The following is a 27948-nucleotide window of genomic DNA, read 5'->3' as shown; positions in this document are numbered from 1 at the left end:
GGTTCTTTTGGGGCTAGTGATTTATTTTAATCTCAGGCCGATTTTAATGTGTGCGCCATGGTGATTTTTAAATCGGTTTAAAATGTAAACAAGTCGTCTCCAAAATGTGTGGATGACCGGTTCACCCTCAGGTTGGTATTCTTGAAATCTATGCATGGTTCTAGCAGATGTACAATTAAATAAATAAAAAGATCCTCTAAATAATTTCCTTCACCTCCAAGTGTTTGTGCATTGTGGGATGTCACACTTGGTGATCGACTGGCTTTGTGCTCAGCTGCCATTAATACCATAATTATCTTCTGCTACAAAAGGGGCATCATTCAAGAATAACTGTTCAATTATACTCTTGGTAGCAAGGGCTATAATGTAGAGATGAAATGTCTCTACATAGTGGCCCCACATTATTACACCATTATAGGGTCCGCAGATCTCACTGGAATTAATATAATCTACACACACACCAACTTTGTTACAGCTATTGTCTTGGGTTATATTGTATGAGAAGTTGGAAAATTTACTGGGTGTAAATTTCCAGCTATTTTGTGCTAAAATATATCATTCAGAGTTTACCGAAGAAATCCCTTTGTTTAAATGAAATAAATGTCTTTCTTTTTTCCTCTTCATCTGCACATACAAATGTAATTATTTAAATTTTTCCACACTAACTAGTATTTATCCTTCCATTTTCCACATGCAACACACAGTGGAACATTTATTACACTCCAATAATAATACATAATAAAGCTTTTTGAAACATTACTACTTGCGTATTCTGTCTATGAAATGTTGTTCCTGACGGGGGGATGAGGCTGCTAATACAAAAGAACAGCACCCACTTACTTACCTTATTTTTAATTCATATTGGGAATATAATGGTGATAAATCTTTGCAGCGATGGCAAGTGTGAGCGTTTCCGTACTCCTACTTGGCATCATAGGTTCTGGATCTAGGTAGCTAGATGGCAACATCGAGTGGAGCTTACAAAGCAGACAATAGCAGGGGTTAATGTAAATTGTGCAAGATGATATGTAGACAGTAAAAAACTAACCTTGTACAGTGGAAAAGTAGTAAAAAGAGATAAAATTAGTGGGGTAGTTCGCCCTACAATTATTGTAAAATAACACAAATGTGGTGCAAATACACAAATCTCAACTGGTCTAGTTAAGCTCCCATATTAGCTTTAAAATTATAGTGAAACAGGAAGAATTATTAAAAATCCTAAACGTACCAGGAGATAGTGAAAAATGCAAAAAGAGAACATTTATAGCTGTATTTGCTGGTATATAAAATAACTTTTTATATAAGTTATAATTAGAAGATGTTTAGAGACATATATACAAAACAACATTTAGGTTTTGATAGCAGATCCACAGTAGGTTTAGTCATTAAAAGTGCTACCCCTAACCGGAGAAAAGGGGGCACATGAACTAAGTAGTGAGTAGGGTGAAACATAAAATATAATGGATAATGTCCTAGGACTGTAAAGAGGAAACTTAGAGAGTATAGTGTCCAAAAAATAAAATATGGTACCAAAAAATCTATAATTCATAAAAGATCAAAGTGAGAGCAGTCTGTAGAGTGTCTCTTAGCAACTATGTAACAGCTATCTGGATAAATACCTGTTATGAAAAAACCTAAACGGTAAATATCCCAAACTGATATAATGTATCCGTAATACAGAGTATAAAACGTGTAATCCTTAAACTGAGATGCAATGCAGTCCAAAGAGATGATTAATCCCTTTCAGATCACAGTGACAGATCTAAAGTGGCATGATCTTCACTTTGCTTTGAAAGATAAATGACGAAGCCAGAGTGCTCTCTATAAAAACACTGAATTTATTTTAAATGAGATTAAAAACACTCACAATAATATGAAAACAAACTGGCATGTCTGGAGAGACAGGGAGCTGCAGGACACAGTGAAAAAGCGGTATGATGTAAATCCTCCCTCTGGCCGGCTGAGAGAAGGTGATGAGCCGAGATCGATGTAACAGATCTTCGCATGCGTTCCACTTTACCCCAAGCCTGCGTTCCATTCCACCCCAAAAATGTTTAGGATTTTTATTAATTCATTCTGTGCAAGAGGATAGTTTACTATTTAAGCTATTGGCTGTGAAGATACTGCCAAGGGCCTAAATGTTTAACATTTTTAGATAAACGTTTAACATTTTTGCTAATTATCAAAATATTAAACCATTTTAAAAGTTGATCTAAAAATTACATACAGGTAAGTTAAAGGACCACTATAGGCACCCAGACAACTTCAGCTTAATGAAGTCCTGGTCCTGCTAGGATTAACCCTTTTTTCTGTAAACATAGCCTCTGAAACTGCTATGTTTACTTATGGGTTAAGCCAGCCTCTAGTGGCCGTCTCATTGATACCCGCTAGAGGGCTTCCGCGCTTCTCACTGTGATTTTCACAGTGAGAAGACACCAGCGTCCATAGGAAAGCATGCACATTCAGCCAGTGACAGAAGAAGAGGGAGGAGAGGAGGAGGAGAGCTCCCCGCCCGGAGCTAGAGAAAGGTAAGTTTAACCCCTTCCTCTCCATCCAGCCCGGCGGGAGGGGGACTCTGAGGGTGGGGGTACCCTCAGGGCACTATATCCTTTAAGAACCAGCATTACCTTGTCTGGTGTTTTCTGCTAGCTGCATGTTCCAGTATTGTCTAAATAGGTGTCGTGTTTGGGGATTCAATTTTAATGGTATTCTGTCTCTTCCATGTTTTTTTTGCTAATGTCAGAATTCCAAATTTATGGTAAAATAGCCAAACTAGAAAAACTCTCTAAATCGGCTATGCTCTGTTTGGTTACTCTGGCCTTAAAAATTTGAGATTCACTTTGAATTCTCACTTTTATTAAATAATCCTGAAAGTCTTTGAATGCCAAATTGTTTGCAATGAACCAAGTGCTTTGTGTGAACAGGCTTCCACGGAGGCAGGAGGAAACACGGCCTTAAAAAGAAATCCACAGCCACAACAACAGGAACGTATCAGAAAGAAAAGAAGTGTATAATGAGAGTTCTGAAAACCACTTGCATTACCAAATGAAATGTAAAATCTGGGTTAAAATAGCCACGTTATTACTAAAACCGTTTTTCTTTTCTTTTTTTTTTTTTAAAGGGAAGTTGATTTAAAAAGTTAGGGATTGAAATACCAAACAATGAACAGAAAATAAATAAATCAAGGTTTCTCCCTCCTCCAACTGCAAACTAAGAAATACTTATCACTCCAAATTGAAGTGAATGATTAAAATAAATAACTGTTCAGGACATAGAATTGACTAAAATAAACTTCCCACCCATGTTTGATGGTAGAGTATTTTCTTTAGACCGTTCTATATGTTGATTGAAATTTGTATTTTTAATAACAGATTTTTGCAAACATTGTAATTCAGTTTCCAATTACAACACTATAGGTGATTAAATCCTACAGAGACTCATGAAGTTGACAGGATATAAGTACTATTTGAGGTTATTCGATGAAAGAAATGGTGAAGATTTGCAGTTTTCAGGCTAAGAAGGGACAAACCAAAAAACTCCAAGCCACTGATGTTTCCAGCACATCTATTTTAGCTAAAATTTGCAGTTCTCTGTGACTATCGCACAAGTCACGTTTTAGCAAATGACTCAATAGAGAGAAAAATTGCATCAAGAGATTTAAATGGAAACTATAGAGCAAGGGAAACAAAATTGCACCCCCTCTGGGGGTTTTGGTTATGCTGGATGACCTCATGCATAGCGTGAGGACATCTAGCGCCAGGCGACCAAAATTGACCTAACAACCCGGAAGTCCTTCTAGTTGCTGTGTAGTAGTCCGCCACTCGAGGTGGAGTTAAAACTGCAAACAAAAAATAAACTGCAGTAATTACCTTTGCAGGATTAAGGGACCTGGGACCAGGGTCGGACTGGCCCACCTGGATACCAGGAAATTTCCCGGTGGACCATCGGCACCTGGGGCCGGGCAGACAGCTGTCTGTGCTGGCGGCAGTAGGGGGAGCTGTGCTGTTTCTGCTACCCCGCGCACTACTTAATGAGACCGGGGCCGGAATGTGACGTCATTAAGCTGCGTGCACTGAGAAGCAGAGACAGCACAGCTCCCCCTGTGGCCGCCGTCACAGCTCCCGCTGCGGCCGCCAGCACAGACAGCTGTCTGCCCTGCACGACCCCCTGGCCGGTTGCCCACAGGTAGCAATTATGTGTGTCAGTCTGAGTGTATGTGTCTGTGTCATGGTCCGTCTGTCATGGTGTGTGTGTCTGTGTTTGTTTTACTCACCTTTTTTCTCCCCTTGACTGGCCCTGCCTCTATGGCAGAGATCACCAAGCTTGATGATCTCTGCCAATCCAATGCTTTGCCATATAATTGGCTGCAAAACGTTACACCAATCAGCATCTCCTCATATAGATGCATTGTATCAATGTATCTCTATGGGGAACGTTCAGCGCCTCCAGAGCGTGGAGACAGTGGTGTATTTTGGATTTGTGCTGCCCTAGGCACAACTAAATTCGGGCACCCCCAAAATCTAAATTTGCCCCTCCAATTTGTGTCAAGGCCACTTTTTTGATTAATAGACACATGACCTCATTGATACATGCACTGATCTACACTCACTGAGAGATACACAGTCATTGGCACACACTGTTTAATCAACACACACTTTCAATGACAGGCACACACTCTCAGATACACACAAAATTACATGCACACACTCACAGGCACATCCATGCTCACTGAAAGACACACACTTTCACTCATTCACAGACACACACTGACAGCTACACTCACTCACAGTAAGGTGGACAGCCCCAGAACATGAGGAAAAGGACGCATTTGACTGGGAGCTTGGGGTGGCGTTTTTTGGTGCCCTGCCGGAAAGTGCCGCCCTAGGCAAATGCCTTGTGGTAAATACATCCCTGCGTGGAGGCCCTAAATGTAAGTTCAGCACACTGTGCAGCACTGACACAGGAAGCACCTCTAGTGACTGTCTTGAGTGTCTGTCGGTAGAGGTGTCACTAGGAAGCAATGTAAACACTGCCTTTTCTCTGAGAAGTCAGTGTTTACATTGAAAAGCCTGCAGTGACAGGCTATAGCCACCAGAACCACTACATTAAGCTGTGTGTGTGTTTGCGCCTGCTAGTGAGTGAGCTTGCTTGCATTTGTGTGTGTGCGTGTCTGCTAGTGAGTGAGCTTGTGTTTTTAGGTCAATGAGCTTATGTATATCAGTAAGATTGTTTGTCTATGAGGCTGTGTATCAATGAGTTGGTGTGTGTTAGTGAGATTGTCTTTGTCTGCATGTGAGTATGCTTACTGTATTAAAACGTTTTACTCTGAAAGGACCAATATTTTATATTAGAAAAAGCAATATATATTTGATATATATTACTCAGTCATCTGGGGTGGCAAGACATAGCCTTACATATTACATGCGACAATATATGGGGCAATGACTTATGGGGCTGGCATAGATTTTATTTCCAGGGCTGCTTTGTATCCCCAGTCCGGCCCTGCCTGAGACACTGCACTCAGAACACTTCAATGAGCTATAATGTCCCTTTAAGCGTACACACAGAACCAGCCTATCCCTATTACCGTAACATGTTCTATTATTTGGTACATCAAACATCATGCATACAGTTTTCAGCACATAAGACCTTCCATTTCAATGTAACTCTAGATCATATACATTTTATTATTATTACAAATATTGTACAATTTATCACCTTACAGACATGAAATTATTCACAGAGCACAAATTTCCCACAGCATGTTTACAATTCAGATTTTGTCTTCAGGCAGATATTAAATATTTTATATCCTGTATCCATCAATTGAATTGAACACTCAAAGTTGTAAGAGCTGATGGCTGTGGTGGGAGCATCTATATTATTGCACATACGTTGGTTTCATATGGTTGTTTCTGTTATACAATATTTATCATCACTGAAGTATTTTCTTTTTGTCGGGAGAAAGTAATCCTCCTTTCTTTATTACAAAAATGGGGATGAGTAAGACTGATCAGATCTTCAAGGACTCGTGCTGCTCAAAACAAATTGTTTATAGTAACCTATTAATATTAAGAATATAAAAAAAAAAAAAAAAAACAATATTCTTCGCGCAGGACTGGCTTACACATACATAGATCGGTTGCAAAATACTTTTTTTGCGACACAGGCTGGCTGCATCTTCCTGAAACCCAAAGAGCAGATAACTGCAGCAAAACCACCCTTTATTTTCAAAAATAGTGCAAACACTGAATGACTCATTTTCTGATCCTGTAGTGTGTAGGAAAGATGGTACCACTGCCTGGATTGTGGAGCTGGAGGTCAAAGCTACTCACATGGTTTTCAATCTGGAGGTCAGAGATAGTGGACGGGTCAGAGTTTCTGCTCTTTTAAATAGTACCAGGGCTTACATGAAGTTGCTAAGAGTCCGCAGCATGTAGTAAACAAAGGCTGAGCCTCACACTTAAATCTTTTGCTCTCACATGTCCTGTGATACATGATGATAGGTGAGGGGGGTCAAACCCCAGGTGTATGCCTACACCTGTTTTTATGTCACTATGCATGGTAACTGAAAGGATTAAACTTCCTAATGTATTAAACTGCCTCAACAGATCATACACACATGTACGTCCTTAGATTCATGTAGAGAGGCAAACAGTTGGTGGAGATGCAAGGGAGATCTTCATATTTTCATAATAGATGACAGATTCGTATCTCGCTCATTGCATAATGATGGGAATTAAGTTAAATTAAACCGTTAATTAAAGTCAGAACCAAGTTGTTTTGTTTTTTTAAAGTTCCATACCAGTCAATGGAGTGAGGTCACAGGTGACTTGGGGGAGAATTACCAGCCCACAAGAGTCTCTGTAGAGGTGCCACTCTGCTCCGCACAGGCTGTAACACTGAGATGATCCAGTGCATTATAAGGGTTCTAATTTCCCAGATGCAGTACACTGTGAGTGACCATTCAGCATGCACTCACATGGCAGTGGGTCAAGGTATGGTCATTGAGTGCTGGATGAGTGGGGTGGAAATGCTGCTTGTAGGGTAGTAAGATCACGAGAGTCAGCTGCAGAATATAGGTCACTCTGTCCAAGCATGGAGAGCGCCATCCTTAGGGTACTCCAAATATTGTCAGACATAGCATTTCCCGATCCACCACTTTGCTGCTGCATGCTGAGAGCCTCGAGAAAATGTTCCACCGCCTCCCTATACAGATGAGAGAGCATCACAGTAAAAGAAAGAATGCAAGTATTTTACCTATTCCTTCCATTAGCCGCCTTGGCCTTTACTTGCCTCCCCACTCACCTGTGTGCCCCAAGGTTAATACAGGCAATCCCCAGGTTGTATCTAGAGCGGATGAACCCAGGCTGCAGTTGCAAAGCCCGTCGATAAGCTTCCACTGCAGCCTCACTATCATTACCATTCGCAAGCGTGGCACCCAGTTTATTCCACAATAAATAGTCCTGGCAGAGGGAAAATACAATTAACATGGTACAAGTCTGGCATGAAATAATAGAATTTGAGGTTAGAAAGGCAGGAAGTTTACTGTAGATACAAGGAAATCATGGAAAATGTGAGGGAAGGCAGCCAGAGTGATAAGAGAAACATATGATCTTCAGTGACCGTGTGTCCAACTCTCTTCTGTACAAACCAAATACAAATCTAACTACCATCAGCCAGCTTTAATCCTCCAACCTCCTCCAATCTGATCAATTTACTACTTGTTCCATTCCCAGCACACAGCTTTAACCCTTTCACATCAGAATGCTCTAAACCTTGGGTGTCCAACCTTTTGACTTCCCTGGGCCGCATTGAGCGCAGAGGAATTGTCTTGGGCCACACATCAAATATATAATATAGTTAATGTATTTAAGTAATATATCTTTAAAAGCTTGTTTCTTAATTTTAATATTTCAATTGTTTAGTAGATAACTGGCTTTTTTGTTATCCTTGTGTGGGATTGGCATATTTAAGTAAATTAAATTAGGGAGCTATCTACTAAACACACGTGTATACGTATGCACACATAACCACACGATCACAGACCTATACGCACAATCACAAATACACACACACAAAATCACAGACCCACACACACATAAAATCACATACCTATACACACAGTGACAAACATACACAAGATCACACTCCACACACAATAACATACATACACCAACAATCAATCACAGACCCCCACACAATCACAGACCTATACACCCACAATCACAGATCCACACACATAAAATCACACACACGATCACAGATATACACACACATAATCACAAACATGTCCACAGATCCCTGCCCCCACTACACACACAGCCAATCACTGACAAAACATACACAAAAAAAATTTAAAAAAATCACATACACACATTTAATACAAAAGTGGTCTGCCTAACTTGCTCTGGGAGTGTCCACCCCCTACAACCCAAAAACTCCTCCCCCCCCTCCTCTACAAAGACCCATTTCCACCCCCACCCCCCGGCTACGAGGACCCCTGTCCCCCTACAAACCAATTCACAAAAAAAAAAAAAAAAAACAACAATATTAGCAAGCTCTTACCCTGCTTCTCACCTGCTTGCTGGTCCCTGCTGATCCGGACTCCAGCCCGCACAGAGTGCTTCTGCTCAGAACACCGTGAGGGCGGAACATGTGGACAGCGTGTTATTGCACACCTCCACATTCCTCCTCATGCTTACCCCTACGCCACTGAATGGGCTCCTTGCCTCCCTCTCTGCCCAGCACTGCTAGTGGTCCCAGGCCGGACACCCATGCTCTAAACCTTCACCCTCTTATTTTTTTTTTAGTGTGCTCAACTCAGCTTGCATCAGAACAATTTACTTGTCACCCAGCTCCACTCTAACTTCATCTTTGTCATTCCTTTGTCTTACCTCCATGACTTCTATATTCTTCATTAAACTACCTTCAGCCTCTTTACTGCAACCATCCCATATCCATCTAATAAAATATTTTAACCCTTATCCCACCTCACGTCAACTATCAAAACAGCTTGACCTACCCAAATCACAGACTTCACTAAAATCGATTATTTACACTTGACTCAATTTCTAACTAAAACGTATCTTTACTCCTCAAGCACCACTCACATCTGGTTTCTGGCTTAGAGCAGCAGTGAAACAGTCCACGGCCTTTTGATATTCCCCACTAAGATTGAACAGCACGCCAAGTCCACACTGCACATCGGGATCCACTTGGGTTGGGTCAGAACGCACGGCAGACAGGAACAGCTCCCTCACCTCTGAAAACAAGGAACTGGAAACAAAATAAGTTGAATTACTAATGGGAAATGAGTAGACATGGACAATCCTTGACCAAATCTGCCATGTCATGCTTACATTTTATCTTTTTCTCCATAAACCCACAGTCTAAAACACTTCATGTGTCCTGTGAAGTCCCATCAGACTATATACTCTTCTTTGTCCCTCTAGATCCCCATTCTCTCAAACTCCCCCACTCCAGTTTCTTTACAATCTCCAGTCCCCCAAAACCCCTACTAATTCTCAAACCTCCCTCCATTAGTTTCCAATCGCACATATATCCATCAACAAGTCTCCCTATCCACCCAGTCCAAGTTCTCCTCAAATCCCCTGTATTCTCAATGTTTCAAACACTCTCAGCGTCCCATTGTCTTTCCCCCTTATCTCTGTTTGCTCCTATACTTCATATTCAGAGGATACTATAATTTATTAGCATTATTTGTTCCCAGAAAGTGTAAAGGGTTCTAGTTTTCTTCTTTACCCATACACTCACTCAGACAGCAAGGTTCCAAATGTCCGTGACCTTTGTGTGTCTTTGCTGGTACTCTCCTCCGGCACCAGATGGTTGTATTTTGGGTTGTGCTGCATCCAGTCCCGCAGTGTCTGACATGCTTGCTGCTGGAGACACTCGTTGGTGAAACTTACTGCAAGAGCCATTAGGGCGCTCAGATTATCTGGCTTCAGCTCGAGACACCTAAACAGACAGGCATACTGAGAACTAGTCAGAGATAGACAGGTATTCAGAGAGTGTCAGAATGTGACAAATGTGTTAACCGATATAAAAAGGGTCAGGCAACAGAAAGAATCAGAGAGAGGCAGAATGAGACAGACATTGAAGCAGAAGCAAACTCAGACAGGAAAACAGATAGGTAGCAACTGGTTGAGCTGAGAGATCGGCAAAAAGAGACAGCTGTATGTACACAGACAGGCAAATAAGAAAACAGAGAGGCAGTCAGACATGCTGGCAGAAGTGAATTTAGAGAGTGTGACAAGCAGATCTGAGAAATAGAAAAGAATGTTAAAAAAAAGACAGGCAGGCTGGTCATGAGAAGCCGAGTGGTGTTACGGTGTAAAGTTTCCTTACCTTCGCAGAGCACTGATTGCTGCCAGTTCCTGTTCATTCTCTGCCTGAGTGGTACCGAGATACTGCCAAGCCTTTTGAAAGCGGTAAAAGAGTGGAACCTATTACCAAGCAACTCCAACCCATTCCACAAACTCCGCATTAGAACAGAAAGGAATCTCACTGCTTTCATGTGAGCTTCCCAAAGTGCTTAAGGCACAAATCTCACAGGGCTCCACAGTTTATGGTGGAGCAGGACCTTTTAGAACACAAAAAGCATCCAATTCCTTTCTGCCACAATCACTCGCTTTGTATCACTGTGATTGCATTTTCTATGGGGCTACTTGCAGGTAGCAGTAGATTTTGTTCTATCGTACCTCGGCAAATTGACTGAAATACTGTAATTACTACTATACACCCAACATCAGGGTAAACTTAGATCGTCTCATTGTGTAGACAGGATCTGGATGGGTTTCCAAAATTGTGTGACTGTAAGTTTATGCATATACCTTTAGGATAGAAATGACATATGACCCGTACATATATTTCACTAATAAAGTCTTATTGAAAGATAACCGAGTGAAAAGACGACACACTTTTTGCATGGTGTATTATCTACCTCCATATGCTGCGGGTCTCTCTGCACAGCAGTTTCAAACAGTCTCACAGCACTGGGCAGGTCTCCCTCTTGCAGGCGTTTCAAACCCTCTTCAAATGGGCGTTGCTCCTCGGAAAAAGGATTATCAGACTCAAAAACATAGCCCTACGGAAATAGAGAGGGATGTTGGAGGAACGAACAATGTGTGTGTGTTTATAGTAACAGTCTATCTTAAAATAAAAAGGGACATGCACTGTCCGAAGTGCACCTTGTCATAGGATTTGGAAGACAAGTCCTGAAAGTCCGAGAGCCAAGGGTGAGCTTCTGCATCTCTCTTCGTCATTTCCTCCCACTCTTCTTGTAGCTTGTCCCAAAAATCCACATCTGCCTGTTAGCAGACCCAAAACAAAGTTAGCAGCACCAACTTGGATCCAATACCTCTGCAAGCCCACCGCCAGAACTTCACTCTCCTCTATGGAGGGTGGACGCTATCCAGTATCTCATGCCTTTTTGGTCTCACAATTCTAGCCACATTAGCTTGCTTATATTCTAATCAAGTTAGGCAGCAGCAAACTCTTAGGCCCAGTGCTCTTACTCTTTGATTCAGCTATACGGCATGTTATACTGTTTTCTATTTAGTTACACTCTTTACAATACCCAGCCTATACCATGCTTCAAAGGGTCTACTACTAAGCTATTGTACTCTGAATACATGCCTCCCTAATTCTGCTTATGATCTCACCCATTATCATCCCAGTCATTATCATTCCAGACGTGTTCGCTAAGCCTGTTTTCTTTTAATACAAAAAAAGTCCTGTTTATATGAACGCTATACAACACTATTAATATTTGTTATTCCATGTTTTTCATTACCGCTGTTGTGGCATACAATGCTCAATAATAAAAGCATTTAAAAAAAAAAAAAAAAAGAATCCAGTACCTCGATTAGACCACTCGATCACTCATCCTTCTCTTGGACTGCTCCACCCTAAAGGGATACTAGTCACCAAAACAACTTTAGCTTAATGAAGAAGTTTTGGTGTATAGATTGTGCCTCTGAAGTCTCACTGCTCCATTAAGGAGTTAAATCACGTTTGTTTCTGTTAATACAGCCCTAGCCACACCTCTCCTAGCTCGGACTGACACAGCCTGCATGAAAAAAATGGCTTAATTTTCAATCATATGTTAACTTAGTTTAGAAGTTTTTATCACCTGCTGTGTAAATATAACTTTAATCACACACACCCCCAAATGCACCTTACAGGGCCTAGCAAGTTATTAACAGAGCAGGAGATAAGAAATTCTAAATTAATCAGACTGTGCAATAAAGGAAGTGTAAACATTAGATGGCCCTTTACAGGAAGTGTTTATGAAGTCTGTGCAAGTCACATGCAGGGAGGTGTGACTAGGTCTGCATAAACAAAGGTAATTAACTCGTAAATGGCATAGAATTGAGCAGTGAGACTGCAGGGGTATGATCTGTACACCAAAACTGCTTCATCAGGCTAAAGTTGTTTTGGTGACTATAGTGTGCCTTTAATAATTTGCTCACCCACACATCAGCGCATCCTCTACGTCACTCACTAAGGAGGCTGCACTCACCATGTGTAATTGTATCCAAACCCCAACACTACATCCCCACCAAAATGGAATGGAATCAAGAATTTACTCTCTGAAGGCACAGAATGCATTACAGTAACTTTCACACCTTGAACTCTCTCATACCTCTACTGCAGACTTGGCCGTCTCAAATTCCTTCTCCAAAGGAGCAAACTGATCAACCCACTGCTCAGAAACAGCCTGCGAGAGAGATGGTTTTGTGAGAAGAGACATCAGATTAAAGAAATATACTTTGAGAAGGTGACCTTAAATGAGGTAAAGAGAGAAAAGGAGATAGAACCAAACAAAAGTCTAAAAAAATAAATCATCAAAAGAAAAGAAAAGGACTACTTAATGTGAAAGAGGGAAAATGTGAACAATGCAATAAGAGGTAGCTTAGTATATAAAAGGACAGGGAGTGATGGAGATAGATGGAGGACGGTCTATTTTAAATACTTTTTTCCCCTTCCCCTATGCCACTACCTGCTCTTGTACAAACTGCTCTGACCACTGCTCTGCCTGAGAGTCCGTCTGAGAAAGAGAGCCTTGAGCTTGGTCGAGAGACAGTTCTCCGTCCCCTATCTTCCTCACAAACTGCAGAAACTGAGAGACAAGGAAAAGGCAGGGAAGGCAATCAATGCTTTGGAGAGAACGTGTTTAGAGCAGAGAACATATCTAAAAGAAATCGAGTGTCAAGAATAATGATAGCATAAAAAAAAAATGATTTAAAAAAAAAAAAAAACCCCCACAAAATACCAACTTCCAAGATACAGATAACGCATGTGTAAGATAGAACATGTATATGAGTAACACAGACTCCATCATACACCCATGACTCCCAGTGTACCTGACTGTTGGCCAGTTTGGGGTCAGTCACTTGGGAAAGAAGAGATTTAGCTTCTCTCTGTAATTCATTATCTGGCTGATATTCCTCTGACCTAGAGAGAAGGAGAGAAGAAAGAAGGGTAAATTAAAGGGAACAGGATTAAACATGGCAGACATGCACCTTACACGGTAAGAGCCTCACCATTTCTCTGCCATTGTTCCCTCATTCTCTCCCAACCAAAGCTTTTCTTCTGACTGTTGTAAATATTCCTCAGCCCAGCGGGATGGGGAAGACTGTGGGTCTGTGCAATGAGAGGGACGAGCAAAGGGTGTTACACGGTAAAGAGAGAGTACAAAGATTTAATAAGTTGTATTGCCATTAGGTGATGTTTAAGAATCAAATCAATCTCACCTGTCTGCTCCGTGAATTCTCTGCTCCAATCTTCTTCCTCCGTGGGATCAGCCTGTGGCCCAAGGAACTCATCTGTCCAATGCTCAGAAAGAGCCAGATCAGCCACACCTGGAGCTATTAAAAAAATGACAAATTCAAAGGCTCTATCTTTCACACCTTGGCCTTTAGCATGGCATTACCTCACTTATCCACAAAACCTTTAGTCTCAGTCATGGCCAAAAATATTTCTATCGGTCAACTGATGGGACCAGGCTTCATCTTGTGCGATGTGCAATAAATTACTGTGACACCATGACTATTTATGGAAGATCTCATAGTCTTGCTGGATCCTCCATAGACCAAGTATCTTACTTCTACATCCACACAAAAGTACAATAGTGATGATAGCACCTAACAGATGGAGTTGCCAGCATCCAAAGAAGTATGAAGGCAAGAAGATGACAGCAAGCAAGGAGGGAGAACTTAAGGTAAGTTTATTTTTCTACCCGTTTACCCTCCTCAACCACCTCCAACTAAGCAATCGAATCATTTTGTGCAAACTTTGCAATTTTGGCAAAAGACCCCATAATTGACAGTGCCATGTTAATATTTGTTGCTATAAAAATAAAAATTATAAACTTCCTCTTGGAAGTCCATCAAACTGACAACTCCACATTGCTTGGTCTTCAACATTGTATTACTCCTAGAACACAAATTAGTGTTCTCCTCTCTACTTCGAAACCTCGACCATTAGGGTTCACTTACCTCTCAGTGGCTCAGGTCGGTAGCTGCTCTGCTCGATCTGTTGCATTTCTGCTAAAAGACCATCCATCTTAAAGGTGTGAGGAGCACGCGAGTGTAACAAGGGAGCACGAGACTGTAGGAACTCTGACACAAGCTAAGAGACAGAAGGACATGAGAGACTGTGAGGACACAGGATGAGTAGATCCTATCCAAAGAAAACTGGATTTTTCTTATCTAAAGGAGGTCATTAGGAATATTTCCAAACCTTATACAGACAGCTAAGCCATGTATGCTTTCCTAGACTTTACCAAAATATCAGTTCCTCAATGTGGGCAATAAAAAGCACAAGGCATTAATGTGTTACACCTCATAAAATGTTAAGAACCACAGGGCACGTGTCACATCACGTTCCCATTCACCAAAAAAAAAAATCATAATTCATATGTATTTGGCATTTACACATTGTACAGTGCTGTGTAATATGTGGGTGTAACACACACACACAAATAAACGATTGCCGGCACTCCTGGATTTCCAACATCAAGTGGTTTTATTGTCTTGGTGGATGTTTCAGTCCCTAACATGGGACTTTCATCAGGACACACCTGATGAAAGTCCCGGGTTAGGGACTGAAACGTCCACCAAAACAATAAAACCACTTGATGTTGGAAATCCAGGAGTGCCGGCAATCGTTTATTTTTATATTGCAGTGTGGCTGGGTACCTGGTATCATTGGCTGGAGGTAGGAGTGCAAAAGCTGAAATATATTTTATATATAAATACACACACACATATATAAAAGCTAGTGACAGTTCCATACCTCATCTTCCGTGGCTTCACCAAGAGGCTTTGAGATCTAGATGGATGAATAAAAGACCACAAGTTAATATGGGGACTTTGCCAGTCTGTCCACTGCTGGTCGACAAAAACTCATAGCAATAATGTGACGCAGACACCATAAACTAATGTAGCTATATATCAGAGTCACTTACAGCAGCCGCTCCTTGTGGCCAGGCAACGTGCTGCAAACCTTCATCCCGCAGGCCTTTGTCTTGAGTGAAGTGGCCAGTCAGTTTCATGAGTGGATTGGCACCTCCGCATTCCGTGTCAACCAGTCCACGCATTGCCATGGTTGCTACCTGAAAAGCATAGACAGACAATTAAAGATTTATAATATGTACACAATAGTGGATAACCCTAGATATTGGTTTGTGCCATTTATACCATTGTGTGTGTACACACTGTGAAGTAACCTCTAGTAGGAGATAGGGTTTAATGGTGAGTGTACTCTCTCTGCAGGGAGACAAAGACAGAGGACCTCTTGCACCATAACCCCAGCACAAAGCTTAGGCTGTTGTTTATATATTACAGAAAATTCTTCATTTCTCTATTCTTGCTAGAAGAATGTCTGAACTAATTTATGTACTTAATTTACAGATACTTCTGGTTTAAGCAACACATATCCACTATAACAAAATGGGGTCAATACCCAAAAATAACAGTCAATAGCCAGTAGTTCTTAAATAGTTACATTGTTGTCTCCTAACAACCCAAAATGAAGAATTAAAAAAAAACCATAAATATATATAAATAAATACACATCAGATATCTGCCAACGCAGTAATATGGTTTTCTTGTTTCATAGAGGATTGTATCACTAATGTTGTAATGGTTGGGTAGTGTAGGTAATCATTGACCAGAAATCGGTCTCATATCCCCCCCTCCACACATTTATGTAAAAAGTGAAAGAATAGACGCTATAGTGTAAATGTTTACAGAGGTAATTAACCAAAGCTTCAACAGCGGAACCTTTACTACGGTAAACATTCTTCTGGCCTCGCTATCCAATCTAAATCTATATGAGCATTGTCAACAAAAGTATAGACAGTATTTCATTGTACTTTGAAGTATCATTCTATGGTTTCCTTAATCAAAAATTGTTTCATAAATTATTTACGGTGAGACTAACCACCAAAAGCACTACATCCATGTTGTGGTTTTACTACATAGATGCTGTCCCTTTTGTCCGACAATGATATGTATTCAAAAACACACAGACAGACAGAGCTATGTGAGGCACTTCCTCATGAAAACCATTGAAAATTCATGTTCAGTGTCATCACAGACAGCCTATCATCTTGGAATTTAGATATTATTAATGTCACTCATATTATCTCATTTGAGAAAAATAAAATGTTTATTGGGAATGGAACTTTTGACTCTGAGATATTGCAACTACAGCTCTATGCACTGAGCAGTCTCACAACCATAATACTGCTGTTATATTCTATTTTTTGGTAACGTTCCAGTATTTTAACGTCAATCTAAGGGGGCGTGGTAAGCGGATTAGGGCTTGTTCTTTTTCTTCATATTAAACAATGTTGGAGGATGCTGCAGGTAATTTGGGTCAAAGTTGATATATATTTATTTATTTTGTTTCAAATTATGTTAATGACCATTTGCATTGTTTTACTGTATCGGTGTGATATAAGCGCTTTGCTGTTATCTAGATGAATGTATGTTTACTAAACATTCGGTCTATAAGCAGTTCATCGTGTATGCGGAGGTTTATTTCTCTGGATTTTCGAATGCAATAAACGCAGAATGAAAATGTTATGGTTAATGGGGAAGGGGTTCTACAATTTAAAGTCACTGTTGAGGGGAGGGTACACACCTCAATGACACTGGAGAGTGGGAAGGAAATGTCACACACCACAGACACTGTGCCGGGGAGAAGTCACACACACCAAATACAGCACCGAGTAGGGGAGAGGTCACATGCGATTTACAGCACTGTGCAAGATAGAGGTCACACACCATAGACACTGCAGAGGAAGACATGTCACACTACAGACCAGTTGTGACCTACAACTCCCTGAATTAATTATTATAATTATCATCATGTATATAGCGCCAACCTATTTTGCAGCGCTTTACAATTTTATAGAAGGTGGAAAAATAAAACAATAAATGAGACAATTACAAGATATTATAAGAACAGTTGGTTGATGGGGACACTGCTCAAACTGGCTTGCAATGTAGAGATTTTTGAATGAAACATTATAACCATGGCTGTGGTAGTTTTCCAACATGAGGAACGGGGGCGTGCAGAGTCTGAGATGCGTGCTATTGATACATGTTTGGAAGGGAGTGGGGGTGCCATCACTACTCCAGGCACTGGGTTGAGAGGTGGGGGTGATGCCACTCACTGCAGACACTGGGTTGGGGGTGGTAATGCCACTCACTACAGACACTAGGTTGGGGGGGTGGGGGGTGATGCCACTCACTACAGACACTGGGTTGGGGTGGGGGGAGGGGAGGGGTGATGCCACTCACCACAGACACTGGGTTGGGGCGGGGGGGGGGGGTGATGCCACTCACCACAGACACTGTGTGGGAGGTGATGCCACTCACTACAGACATTGGGTTAAGGGGTGGTGATGCCACTCACTACAGACACAGTGTGTGTGTGGGGGGGGGGGGGGGGAAGAGGGGGAGTAATGCCACTCACTACAGACACTGGGCTGGGGGGGGGGTGATGCCACTCACTACAGACACTGTGTGGGTGGTGATGCCACTCACTACAGACATTGGGTTGAGGGGTGGTGATGCCACTCACTCCAGACACTGTGTGGGGGGGGGGAGGGGGGAATGAGTAATGCCACTCACTACAAGCACTGGGTTGGGGGGGGGGGGGGTGATGCCACTCACTAAAGACACTGTGTGGGGGGTGATGCCACTCACTACAGACATTGGGTTGAGGGGTGGTGTGTGTGTGTGTGTGTGTGTGTGTGTGTGGGAGGGGTGATGCTACTCACTACAAGCACTGTGTGTGTGTAGAGTGGTGATGCCACTTACTTAAGACACAGGGTGGGGGAGAGAGAGTGATGCCACTCACTCCAGACACAGGGTTAGGGGAGGGGAAGTGCCACACATTACCTGTAGAATTCTTTTCAAGCTCTGACAATGTCTCTGTAGTTTTTCACAGAGAAGTTTCTCACTCTCAATTTATCTCTGTGTCTTCACATTACTGAGCAAATTATTATTTATAACATGGATCTATTCTGAGTCAAGTCTTTTTCTGTTGGATTCTCTCTGTTCTCGGTGCTCTCCTCTATCTCTATTCCCTGATATATGATCTGTCTCTTTCCGTGTGTCTCTCAATCAGCTGTCTGTCTTTACCTGTGGGTGTCTCACTGTCTGGGGAAATGTATATTTTACTGTGTCTTACTCCCCCGTCTGCCTTTTCCTGTGGGTATCTCTTTGTATCCTCCTAGAAGGATCTGTCTCTCTGTCTCTCCCTCTGCCTGCCTGTCTCTTCCTGTGGGTGTCTCTCAGTCAAAGTTCAGGAGGAGGAGCAGCTGTTAAAGGGACAGAGTCTCTGGGACACAGACAGGGGCGGGGCTAGAGTAGGATACTTTGTATCCCAGCCCCTTCTGTACAGGTGGAAGCTCGTGTCCTTATAGATCAGATTGATTTAAAGTATCCGACCCCTGCCCAGCCTTAGTCACTAGGGTTTATTCACTGAGGGGATTCTTCACTAAACTGCGAATTATAGTGAGATGAAAACCAAACGGTGAGCTCTATGCTAAAATAACTAAGGTGTGATGATTGGAGGTGAATTACAGAATTTTTCCAAATCAGCAATTTTACAGAGTTATTCATTAACGTGAGAATTTCAGGAATTAAGTACATTTCAAATTGAACGAGACATTGTCACCCTCCAGAGAAAGAACACTAGGGGACAGGGGGGAGACACTAGGGGGGGGAGAGAGGAACATTAAGGGGTGGGCACTAAGGTACATGGGAGGAAAGGTAAGGGAAAAGCAACACATGTAGGGAGGGACCACTAAAAGAGAAGGGAGAGGAACACAAAGAGGGGGGGTGAGGAACATTAATGGGAATGGGGGGCACTAAGGCAGGTAGGGGGGGAAGAGGAATACTAAGGCACAGGAAAGGAAGGGGAGAGGAACACTAAGGCACAGGGGAGGAAGGGGAGAGGAACACTAAGGGACAGGGAAGGAAGGGGAGAGGAACACTAAGGGACAGAGAAGGAAGGGGAGAGGAACACTAAGGGACATGGAAGGAAGGGGAGAGGAACACTAAGGGACAGGGAAGGAAGGGGAGAGGAACACTAAGGGACAGGGAAGGAAGGGGAGAGGAACACTAAGGGACAGAGAAGGAAGGGGAGAGGAACACTAAGGGACATGGAAGGAAGGGGAGAGGAACACTAAGGGACAGGGAAGGAAGGGGAGAGGAACACTAAGGGACAGGGAAGGAAGGGGAGAGGAACACTAAGGGACAGGGAAGGAAGGGGAGAGGAACACTAAGGGACAGGGAAGGAAGGGGAGAGGAACACTAAGGGACATGGTGAGGGTTGGGGTGATACTGTGAGTTACCGCACCTGGTGACAACCAACCTTAGTGACGCCACTGGCTATGACACCATCAGGGAATTTGGCAAAGTCTCCAAACTATGACAATGCCGCTTTAAAGGGACATTGTAGGCACCCAGACTACTTCAACTCATTGAAGTGCTCTGGGTGCAATGTCCCATGTCCCTTAACCCTACAGTGGGAATTATTGCAGTTTCTGAGAAACTGCAGATGTTGTAGAACTATAACTCCTATTATCCTTTGCAAGCCTTTAGAATGACAGAGCATCATGGAAGCTGTACTATTAAAACATCTGGGGATCAATCTTTTGGGCACCCTTACTTTAAAGGAACACTATATACAGTGTCCCCGTCCCTACTGTTATTCAGGTGCATCTCCCCCACCGCAATAAAATAAAATAAAAACAATAGCGATTTACTCCAGAACTTCCAGAACCGAGGTTTCCTGTCGGGTCTGGGTGACTACGGTGTTTGAATTCCTGGAAATACTCACTGTAGTGAATACCTCTATAAGAATTCACTTTGAATTCAAACTATTGTCACTGTAGTAAACAGCCCTGCATGCCTTAAATGATCGGTTTGTTGCTGTCTATTTGGGTAAAACTTGGAGTTTAGCAAATAATACATTGGGAAATAGAAAAACTGAAGTAAAAATATCTGATTTAGAAAACTTCTCGACCTCAGTCAGAGCTTTGATGTTTTAACCTAAATTTTGTAATTTCCTTTTAAACCCTTAACCCCTTAATGACCAAACTTCTGGAATAAAAGGGAACCATGACATGTCACACATGTCATGTGTCCTTAAGGGGTTAAAGGGACACTATAGTCACCAGAACAACTACAGCTTATTGAATTTTTTTTTCTGATGAGTAGAATCATTACCTTCAGGCTTTTTGCTGTAAACACTGTCTTTTCACAGAAAAGGCAGTGTTCACATTACAGCCTAGTGAAAACTCCACTGACCACTCCTCAGATAGCTGTTAGAGATCCTTCGTGGGTCATGGCTGCCTAAAATGCATCCAAACATTCAGTGTCTCCTCCCTCTGCATGCAGACACTGAACTTTCCTCATAGAGATTCATTGATTCAATTCATCTCTATGAGGAGATGCTGATTTGCCAGGGCTGTGTTTGAATCATGCTGGCTCTGCCCCTGATCTTCCTCTTTGTCAGTCTCAGACAATCCTATGGGGAAGCATTGTGATTGGATCACGCTACCACTTCTGCTGATGTCAGCAGGCAGTGGGCAGGTCTACAGGAAACAGGGACAAGGCCTGCAGCTCCAGACTCGAATACAAGTAAGATTTTACTATTTTTAGGGAGGCATGAGGGGACCAGGGTGGCTAGATGGTGGTTTTAGCCCTATAGGGTCAGGGATACATGTTTGTGTTCTTGACCCTATAGTGCTCTTTTAAGGACGGAGAGACAATTGTAGAAGTTCTGAGCAAAGCAAAACCGAAATTGAGCTATATGTCTGTTCAACCATAATTTACTACTTTCATATTAAGTGCACCCACACATATTATATATCACGTTTTTCAGGAGAAACAGGGCTTTCGTTTAACATCATATATTGATATATGAAACATAATTGAATATGAATTAAAAAAAAAAAAAATGTGTGAGAAATCGAGAAATTTTGTTATTTTCTGCATGGCATTTTAACTGTGAATGTCATAATACTATAAGCTTTCACTGCAATGAAATATAAATTCAATCTGGCGACACCCGTGCAAAAGACGGGGGGGAGTGCGGAGATAGAGGAAGAGCGGGGGAAGAACGGGACCTCCCTGGGCACTCTTTACCAGGCAACAAGGCTGAAACACATAACGGGCCCACCTGGGCTGAAGTCCGAAGAGGGTGGAATCCCAGAGCACCGACCGCCTATGCTGGAAATCACCCACAGCAGCCCCCCACAGGGGAAGAACTCGGCCTCCCACGTGAGTTACCCGGTTCGCGGATCTGAGGTGCAGGCCTTCACGCAAGCCCGGGGCTATAGGGGGGACTTGACAATACCCTGCCCCGCATCCCCGCACTTTCCCACACCGATCCCGAGATGAGGCACGGGCTGGGCCGGGACTTTATACCCTCAAAAAAAGCACAGCAAGATGGCGGGTCAACCCACACGCTGGACTCATTTGCACTGTGCGGCCAAGCTGTCTTCCCGCTCCGGTATGGGTGCTTTAGCAGCTAAGTCACTCGAAACACAACTAGCCTGCAGTCTAACTTTGCCACACACACTTCACATAGCCTGCACAACGCCAGTTAGACAAGCCAGAAGCTTTGCACGGTATTTTCTTTAAGTGTGCCGCAGCTATTGCCCCTGTAATCAAATGTCTATGCATGTTGCCCACCCACCCAAACGTGAAACCTAAACCTGAATCACTCACCATACTCTCACGCATGTGGTAACCCACTCACAGCTTCACTAGCTCTTGCCACTGCAAAATAATCACATGCCTAGAAAGTTAAGCGATCTCACTATGTTGTGTTACCAAATTCCTAAACAAGTAAAGCTATACCATTTCTATCGTTATATATATATATATATAAAAATGTGCTCGATCTACCACGTACCCATGTTCAACTGTTCGTATTGTGCTAGAGGACTGCCTTTGGGGTATCTCACAAGCAACTGTCATTTGCCTACGCACTACAAAAATAAAGAATTAAAAAAAAAAATAACAACTGCCCTTTTACTGATGATATCATCATTATTATACATTTTACTACTTTAAAACACTCATATTTGTATTCAAGAATGTTTTAAGAGTACAGCAGTACCTCCCATGTGCAGGTTATATGGGGTTTTGGAAAGCTACAGGGTCAAATATAGGGCTTGCCCATTACAGTTTCTACACGTTAAAATTTGCCAGAATGGTTTGCTGGGCCCATAAAGCCTTTAAGATCGTATGGCAGCCCAGGGATGAGAATTACCCCAATGATGGCATACCATTTGCAAAAATAGACAACCCACGGTATTCAAAATGGGTTATTTCCATTCTTTTTTAGCAGCACCTTAGTCACAAACCCTGGCCAAAGTTAGAGTTCATATTTTGTTTTTTATTTTTCACAAAAAAACTACACTTTCACTATGATATCATCGTCATTATGCGTTTTGCTGTTTTATAACACACATATTTGTGGTCAGTGATGTCTCACAAGTGCAAGAGTACCCCCCATATACAGGTTTTATGGGGTTTTGGAAAGTTGCAGGATCTAATATAGGGCTTCTCTGGACTTTCTGCCTGGATTGGCAGGCAGATCCCTCAAATTCTAATTAATAAAAATCTCATAATCATGTAAAAATAATGCATACAGTTATACTATTGCAATCCCCTTCTCACCGGTCTTACATGTTCCCAGCTTGCACCGCTGCAATCTATAATGAATGCGGCTGCGAGGCTTATTTTCCTGTCCGGTCGCACCTCCCACGCCTCCACGCTCTGTCAGTCCCTGCATTGGCTTCCAGTTAGATATAGGGCCCAATTTAACATTTCTGGCACTTGCTTACAAATCCCTATATAATGCTGCTCCAACATACCTATCCTCCCTCATACACAAGTATGTCCCATCGAGACCCCTGCGCTCAGCCCAAGACCTACGCCTATCCTCTGCCCGGAGCCCCTCCAGGGCTGCACCTCTTCTGTGGAACTCCCTTCCCTCCTCAATCCGACTTTCACCCAGCCTCCACTCCTTCAAAAAATCTCTGAAAACTCACTTCTACATTAAACCGTATCAATTACACTGTCAGCAGGTTTCTCATCCCCCACCCCATGACTCCTTTCCTGCAACTGTCAAAAATGACATACCAAGCACTCAATAAACCCTTCTCTAACAAACTATTTAATTCCCCTACTCTAACCCTTTGTGTCACTATACCCCACTCCCTCTAGCATGTAAGTGCATCGAGCAGGGCCCTCAACCCCCTCTGTTCCTGTACGTCCAGTGGTCTGATCTCAATTATGTGTCTGTTAGTCCACCCATTGTACAGCTCTACGGAATTTGTTGGCGCTATATAAATAATAAAATAATAATAAAATAATAATAATAATAATACTTATGAACATTTTGGAAGGTTGCAGGGTCTAGTATTGAACTTCTCTGGTCTTTCTGCCTGGATTGGCAGGCAGGTACCTCAAATTCTAATTAATAAAAATCACATCATTATGTAAAAATAATGCATACATCTATACCTAGAATTAGTATACATATATATAATTTCATTCTGAGTGTATTTTGATATTGTGACATCACAAACGTATGGTGTGGATGGTCGAGATTTGCCATGGGGAAACTGCCTAGGGTGACGATTGTTATGTTCCCCTAACAGAGTTAAAGCCCTGCTTTTGCGTGACAATATAGTACGCCTTAACGGCACGAAGGGGTTAATCGGATCAATTCAGAGTTTAGTGGCCATACAAGTGTTAGTCTATTTGCTGTCACAAAATATATTGTTTTACCCCCAGAGAGGTAGCATTTGTTTTTCTTGAAATTGTGAATTTTTAGGGATTCTTCAGGGAATTACAAATTTAAGGACTTAATAGCCAACTGGAAAATATTCAAATTAAACTATTACTTTTTTCCAGCTCACCTATTTTAATATTAAAGGAACACCATAGTGTCATGAATAAAAAAAAAAAAAAAACACATCAATATATATAAAAAAAAAATATCAAAAAGTAAAAATATTATAAATAAATATAAAATATAAATAAAAATATAAAATCAGTGCCCATCTTTAGCTGTCACTGACATTTTCTAACATTTCTAGTGACATTTAGTTTTATAGTGGAAGTAAAAAGGTCACTTAACAGACAGCGATAATAAAAAAAACAATAAAAACTTTCATGAATGAATTCAGGAAGGCGTCTCTTTAAAATAGTTTTTATTAGGTGAGTAGATATTGATACATACATCAGTAATTTATCTGAGGATTCCGGTGCTGTTTGTTGAGGCTTTAAATACCCTTGTGATGGCTATCAGGGTTAAGTTAATTGCCCTGTGAGGGATTGGTGAAGGTTCTGACCTCTATACCATCCTGAAAAGGCGTTATATTTTTAGAATCTCATACAGCACTTTTCAGCACTGGTTGGCAGCAATACTTTCTACTTGTCATACTGTGTGGCTGTCCTTGGCAGTTGGCACTGCAGATGTTTGTGAACTACTATTCCCAAAATGCTCAGTTAGCCTCAGAGGCGGACTGATATCTCACAGGCAAAGATTTTTGGTTGCAATGGCAAAGATGCATTTTGGCTTGCCCCGTTCATATTGCTCACTCATAGGTAAAATATTTATTTTTTTTATCAATGGGTAGCTACTGATAGGCTACTGATAGACTTAGAGTGTCAGCTGACGCTCTAAGCCAATCAACGGCGCCCATGCCCAGCAGCATTCTGCGCTTTCTGAAACTGAGATCCAGAAGCGAGATACAGCCTGGGGGTCTTGGAAATCAGTTTAGATGAAGTTGTTATGGTGACCAGAGTGCCCCTTTAAGGTGATATATGTGCTTAAAGGCTGCTTGTGGGATTGTGTGTTTGTACTGGAGACTGTCTCTAATATAATGTGTGTGTGTGTGTGTGTGTGTGTGTGTGTGTGTAAAGGGGTCTGTTTGTTTTCCTGTGTATGGGCTGTAGTATGTGTATGTGAATGAATGTCTAAGGACTGTAGAGATTGTGTATGTTTAGGGCCTTTACAGTGTGTATGTTGGTTGGACCTGTAGTGTTTGTGTATTGGGGCTTTATGGTGTATATGTTTACCAGGACCCAGCTAAGTTGTCAAGCACTTCTTAAATAACTTACTTTAGAAGGATGCCAGGGCTGTCCTGCACCATTGAGGTGCTTGGGGTGTTCCTTTATGAAGCTGAATGAATGTGGGGTGACAGAATGTGCGTTGTGTGATGTGTTTGGCTGTGTATGGGTAGCACTGAGGAAACTGTGTATGGGTAGCTGAGCGTGCAGGTTTGGGAGGCGGTGTCTGTTTTAGCCTCCTACAATTTACAATAAATTAAATAACAATTTAAGTTTTTGCCCCATTTGTGCTTTTTCATATTCCCTGGTGGCCCAGTGAGTCAATGTACGGTCCCTGGCCACCCAGTAGAGCCTCTGGTAGCCCTTACTCCTCTCACTAGCACGGCTCTATCTCTCCCCCCACGTGCGCCCCTCTGACCATGCACATGGAGGTAGTGAAGTGTAATCAATTTCTCCCAGCACAGGGGCTGCACTGACCGCTGGAAGCTGCCGGGCACTACCCAGGTTTAAAGAACCATGCATGGTGGCCATCATTAAAAGAATTAGCCCAGTGGCTGACCTGCGCGACTGCCCCCGAAACTGGCGGCATGACAGGGACCTTGCGGTCTGCCTCCCTGGCATTGCTCGAGTGCTCGAATGGTCAGTCTGCCCCTGGTCAGCGTTAAAGGAACACTCCAATTCCTAAAGGTCTTTGGCACTTTTGTAACCAGACAGCCAGATGGGTGCTCTTCCTGACCAATTAGTTGCCCAGCACAAAGCAGAAGACTATACATCTCATAGAGACGCACTGTTTTTTTTTTGTCTCTCTATGAAAAGCACTGCAGGCTCAGAGGAGCTCTGCTCATTCACCCTGCATCCTAATGATATGAAAAGCATCCTATTGGCTAATAATCATACTGGTGAGCTCCCTGGCGAGCGGAGTGGAGCTGCCAAGAGGGACCATCTCATTGCTGGAATACAGGTAAGTTAGCTCTTTATTTGCAAGTAGAGTATTTATTTATTATTTATTTCAGTAGAGTATTTACAATGAATAGTAAATATCGGACATTAAGTTTTGCCACCATGCCTGTACTCGTACTGTGAACCTTATGCTTAATACACTCCTAAAGTGTGCGAATTATCGCTGGATGTGCACTTCTTCAGAATACAGAACATTACAAATTGTTTGCTTAGATTTTACTTGTCTCTAAGGCTGGAGGTTTAAAGAGGTATCCTTTCTGCTATTGATAACAGTGAAAATGAACAGCTATGATATGTTTAAAAAAAAATCCACAAACTTCTATTTACATTGATAATGCACCATAATGAAACAGGTTCAGAAATACAGCTTTGGAAGATTTGAACATAGACAATATTTGAAAAATGGTGAACGAAACGATGAGCACGTTCTGCTTTGTAGCTAATGTCTGTTGCGAATCACAGTTTCCAGTCGCTGAGAGTCTTTGACTAAATGGAACATTTAAGCAATCACAGTTGTGTAATGGTGTTTTGTTCCTGAGGATTTTTGTCTCCTGTGAATGGGCAAAGCAGTCTTGTCCAGACGTTTGGTATAATGTGTATTCTGGAGCAAATGTTCTGCTGTGGAATCCTTCAAACATCTAGGAGCATGAAGTAGCTTGAGACTAGAAGGATCATCTGATGCAGAATTGCTAAAGAAAAACACAAAGGTTGTTAATTTTTTTTTTTCCATTTGAATGTATGTTTAAATGGACAATATGGACAACAAAACAACTTTAGCTTAATAAAGCAGTTTTGGTGTATAGATCATACTTCTGAAATCTCAATGCTCAATTCTCTGCATTTAGGTGTTAAATCACATTTGTTTCTGTTTATGCTGCCCTAGCCACTATTCCCCTTGCTGTGACTGACACAGCCTGCATAAAAACAAAATGGTTTTATTTTCAATTGGATATAACTTAATTTAAAGGTTTTAATTTCCTGCTCTGTAAATTGAAGTTTAATCACACACACAGGAGGCTCCTGCAGGGACTAGCAAGCTATTAACAGTGTCAACATTAGATGACTCTTTACAGGAAGTGTTTAGGCAGGCTGTGTAAGTCACATGCAAGGAGGTGTGAATAGGGCTGCATAAACAAAGTGATTTAATTCCTTAATGGCAGAGAATTGAGCAGTGAGACTGCAGGGGTATGATCTGTACACCAAAACTGCTTCATTAAGCTAAACTTGTTTTGGTAACTATACTGTCCCTTTAACTAAAGGGTTACGCTCACATTCCAGGGGCCCCAAATGTGCAGCTTATATAAATAACATATACACTACGGCATTGAAACGCAGGCAGAAACTA

General features: G+C 41.9%; 1 protein-coding gene across 4 annotated transcripts in view; it reads right to left on the bottom strand.

Annotated features, from left to right (window-relative positions):
* Window positions 1-5655: 5655 nt before the first annotated feature.
* Window positions 5656-27948, bottom strand: part of PEX5 (peroxisomal biogenesis factor 5) — a 370163-nt gene continuing 347870 nt past the window's right edge. Inside the window, exons 1-16 of one of the 4 annotated variants that reach the window (XM_063434350.1) lie at window positions 18441-18849; window positions 15494-15640; window positions 15322-15357; window positions 14523-14655; window positions 13779-13892; window positions 13569-13668; window positions 13389-13479; window positions 13025-13144; window positions 12668-12742; window positions 11211-11330; window positions 10964-11107; window positions 10369-10439; window positions 9778-9978; window positions 9114-9279; window positions 7309-7466; window positions 5656-7209 (exon numbers count right to left, since the gene is read on the bottom strand). In XM_063434350.1, coding sequence (XP_063290420.1) covers window positions 7005-7209; window positions 7309-7466; window positions 9114-9279; window positions 9778-9978; window positions 10369-10439; window positions 10964-11107; window positions 11211-11330; window positions 12668-12742; window positions 13025-13144; window positions 13389-13479; window positions 13569-13668; window positions 13779-13892; window positions 14523-14655; window positions 15322-15357; window positions 15494-15631 — 1872 coding nt within the window. In that variant the 5' untranslated portion in view covers window positions 15632-15640; window positions 18441-18849 and the 3' untranslated portion in view covers window positions 5656-7004. Of the gene's footprint in view, window positions 7210-7308; window positions 7467-9113; window positions 9280-9777; window positions 9979-10368; window positions 10440-10963; window positions 11108-11210; window positions 11331-12667; window positions 12743-13024; window positions 13145-13388; window positions 13480-13568; window positions 13669-13778; window positions 13893-14522; window positions 14656-15321; window positions 15358-15493; window positions 15641-18440; window positions 18850-27948 lie in introns of those variants that run through there. The other 3 variants (XM_063434351.1, XM_063434352.1, XM_063434353.1) reach the window with 3 other exon arrangements.

This window comes from Pelobates fuscus, chromosome 10 (assembly GCF_036172605.1).
Source record: "Pelobates fuscus isolate aPelFus1 chromosome 10, aPelFus1.pri, whole genome shotgun sequence".
Taxonomy (NCBI): Eukaryota; Metazoa; Chordata; class Amphibia; order Anura; family Pelobatidae; genus Pelobates; species Pelobates fuscus.
Note: the sequence above shows the minus strand (reverse complement) of the source record. Positions and strands in the feature narration are given on the sequence as shown.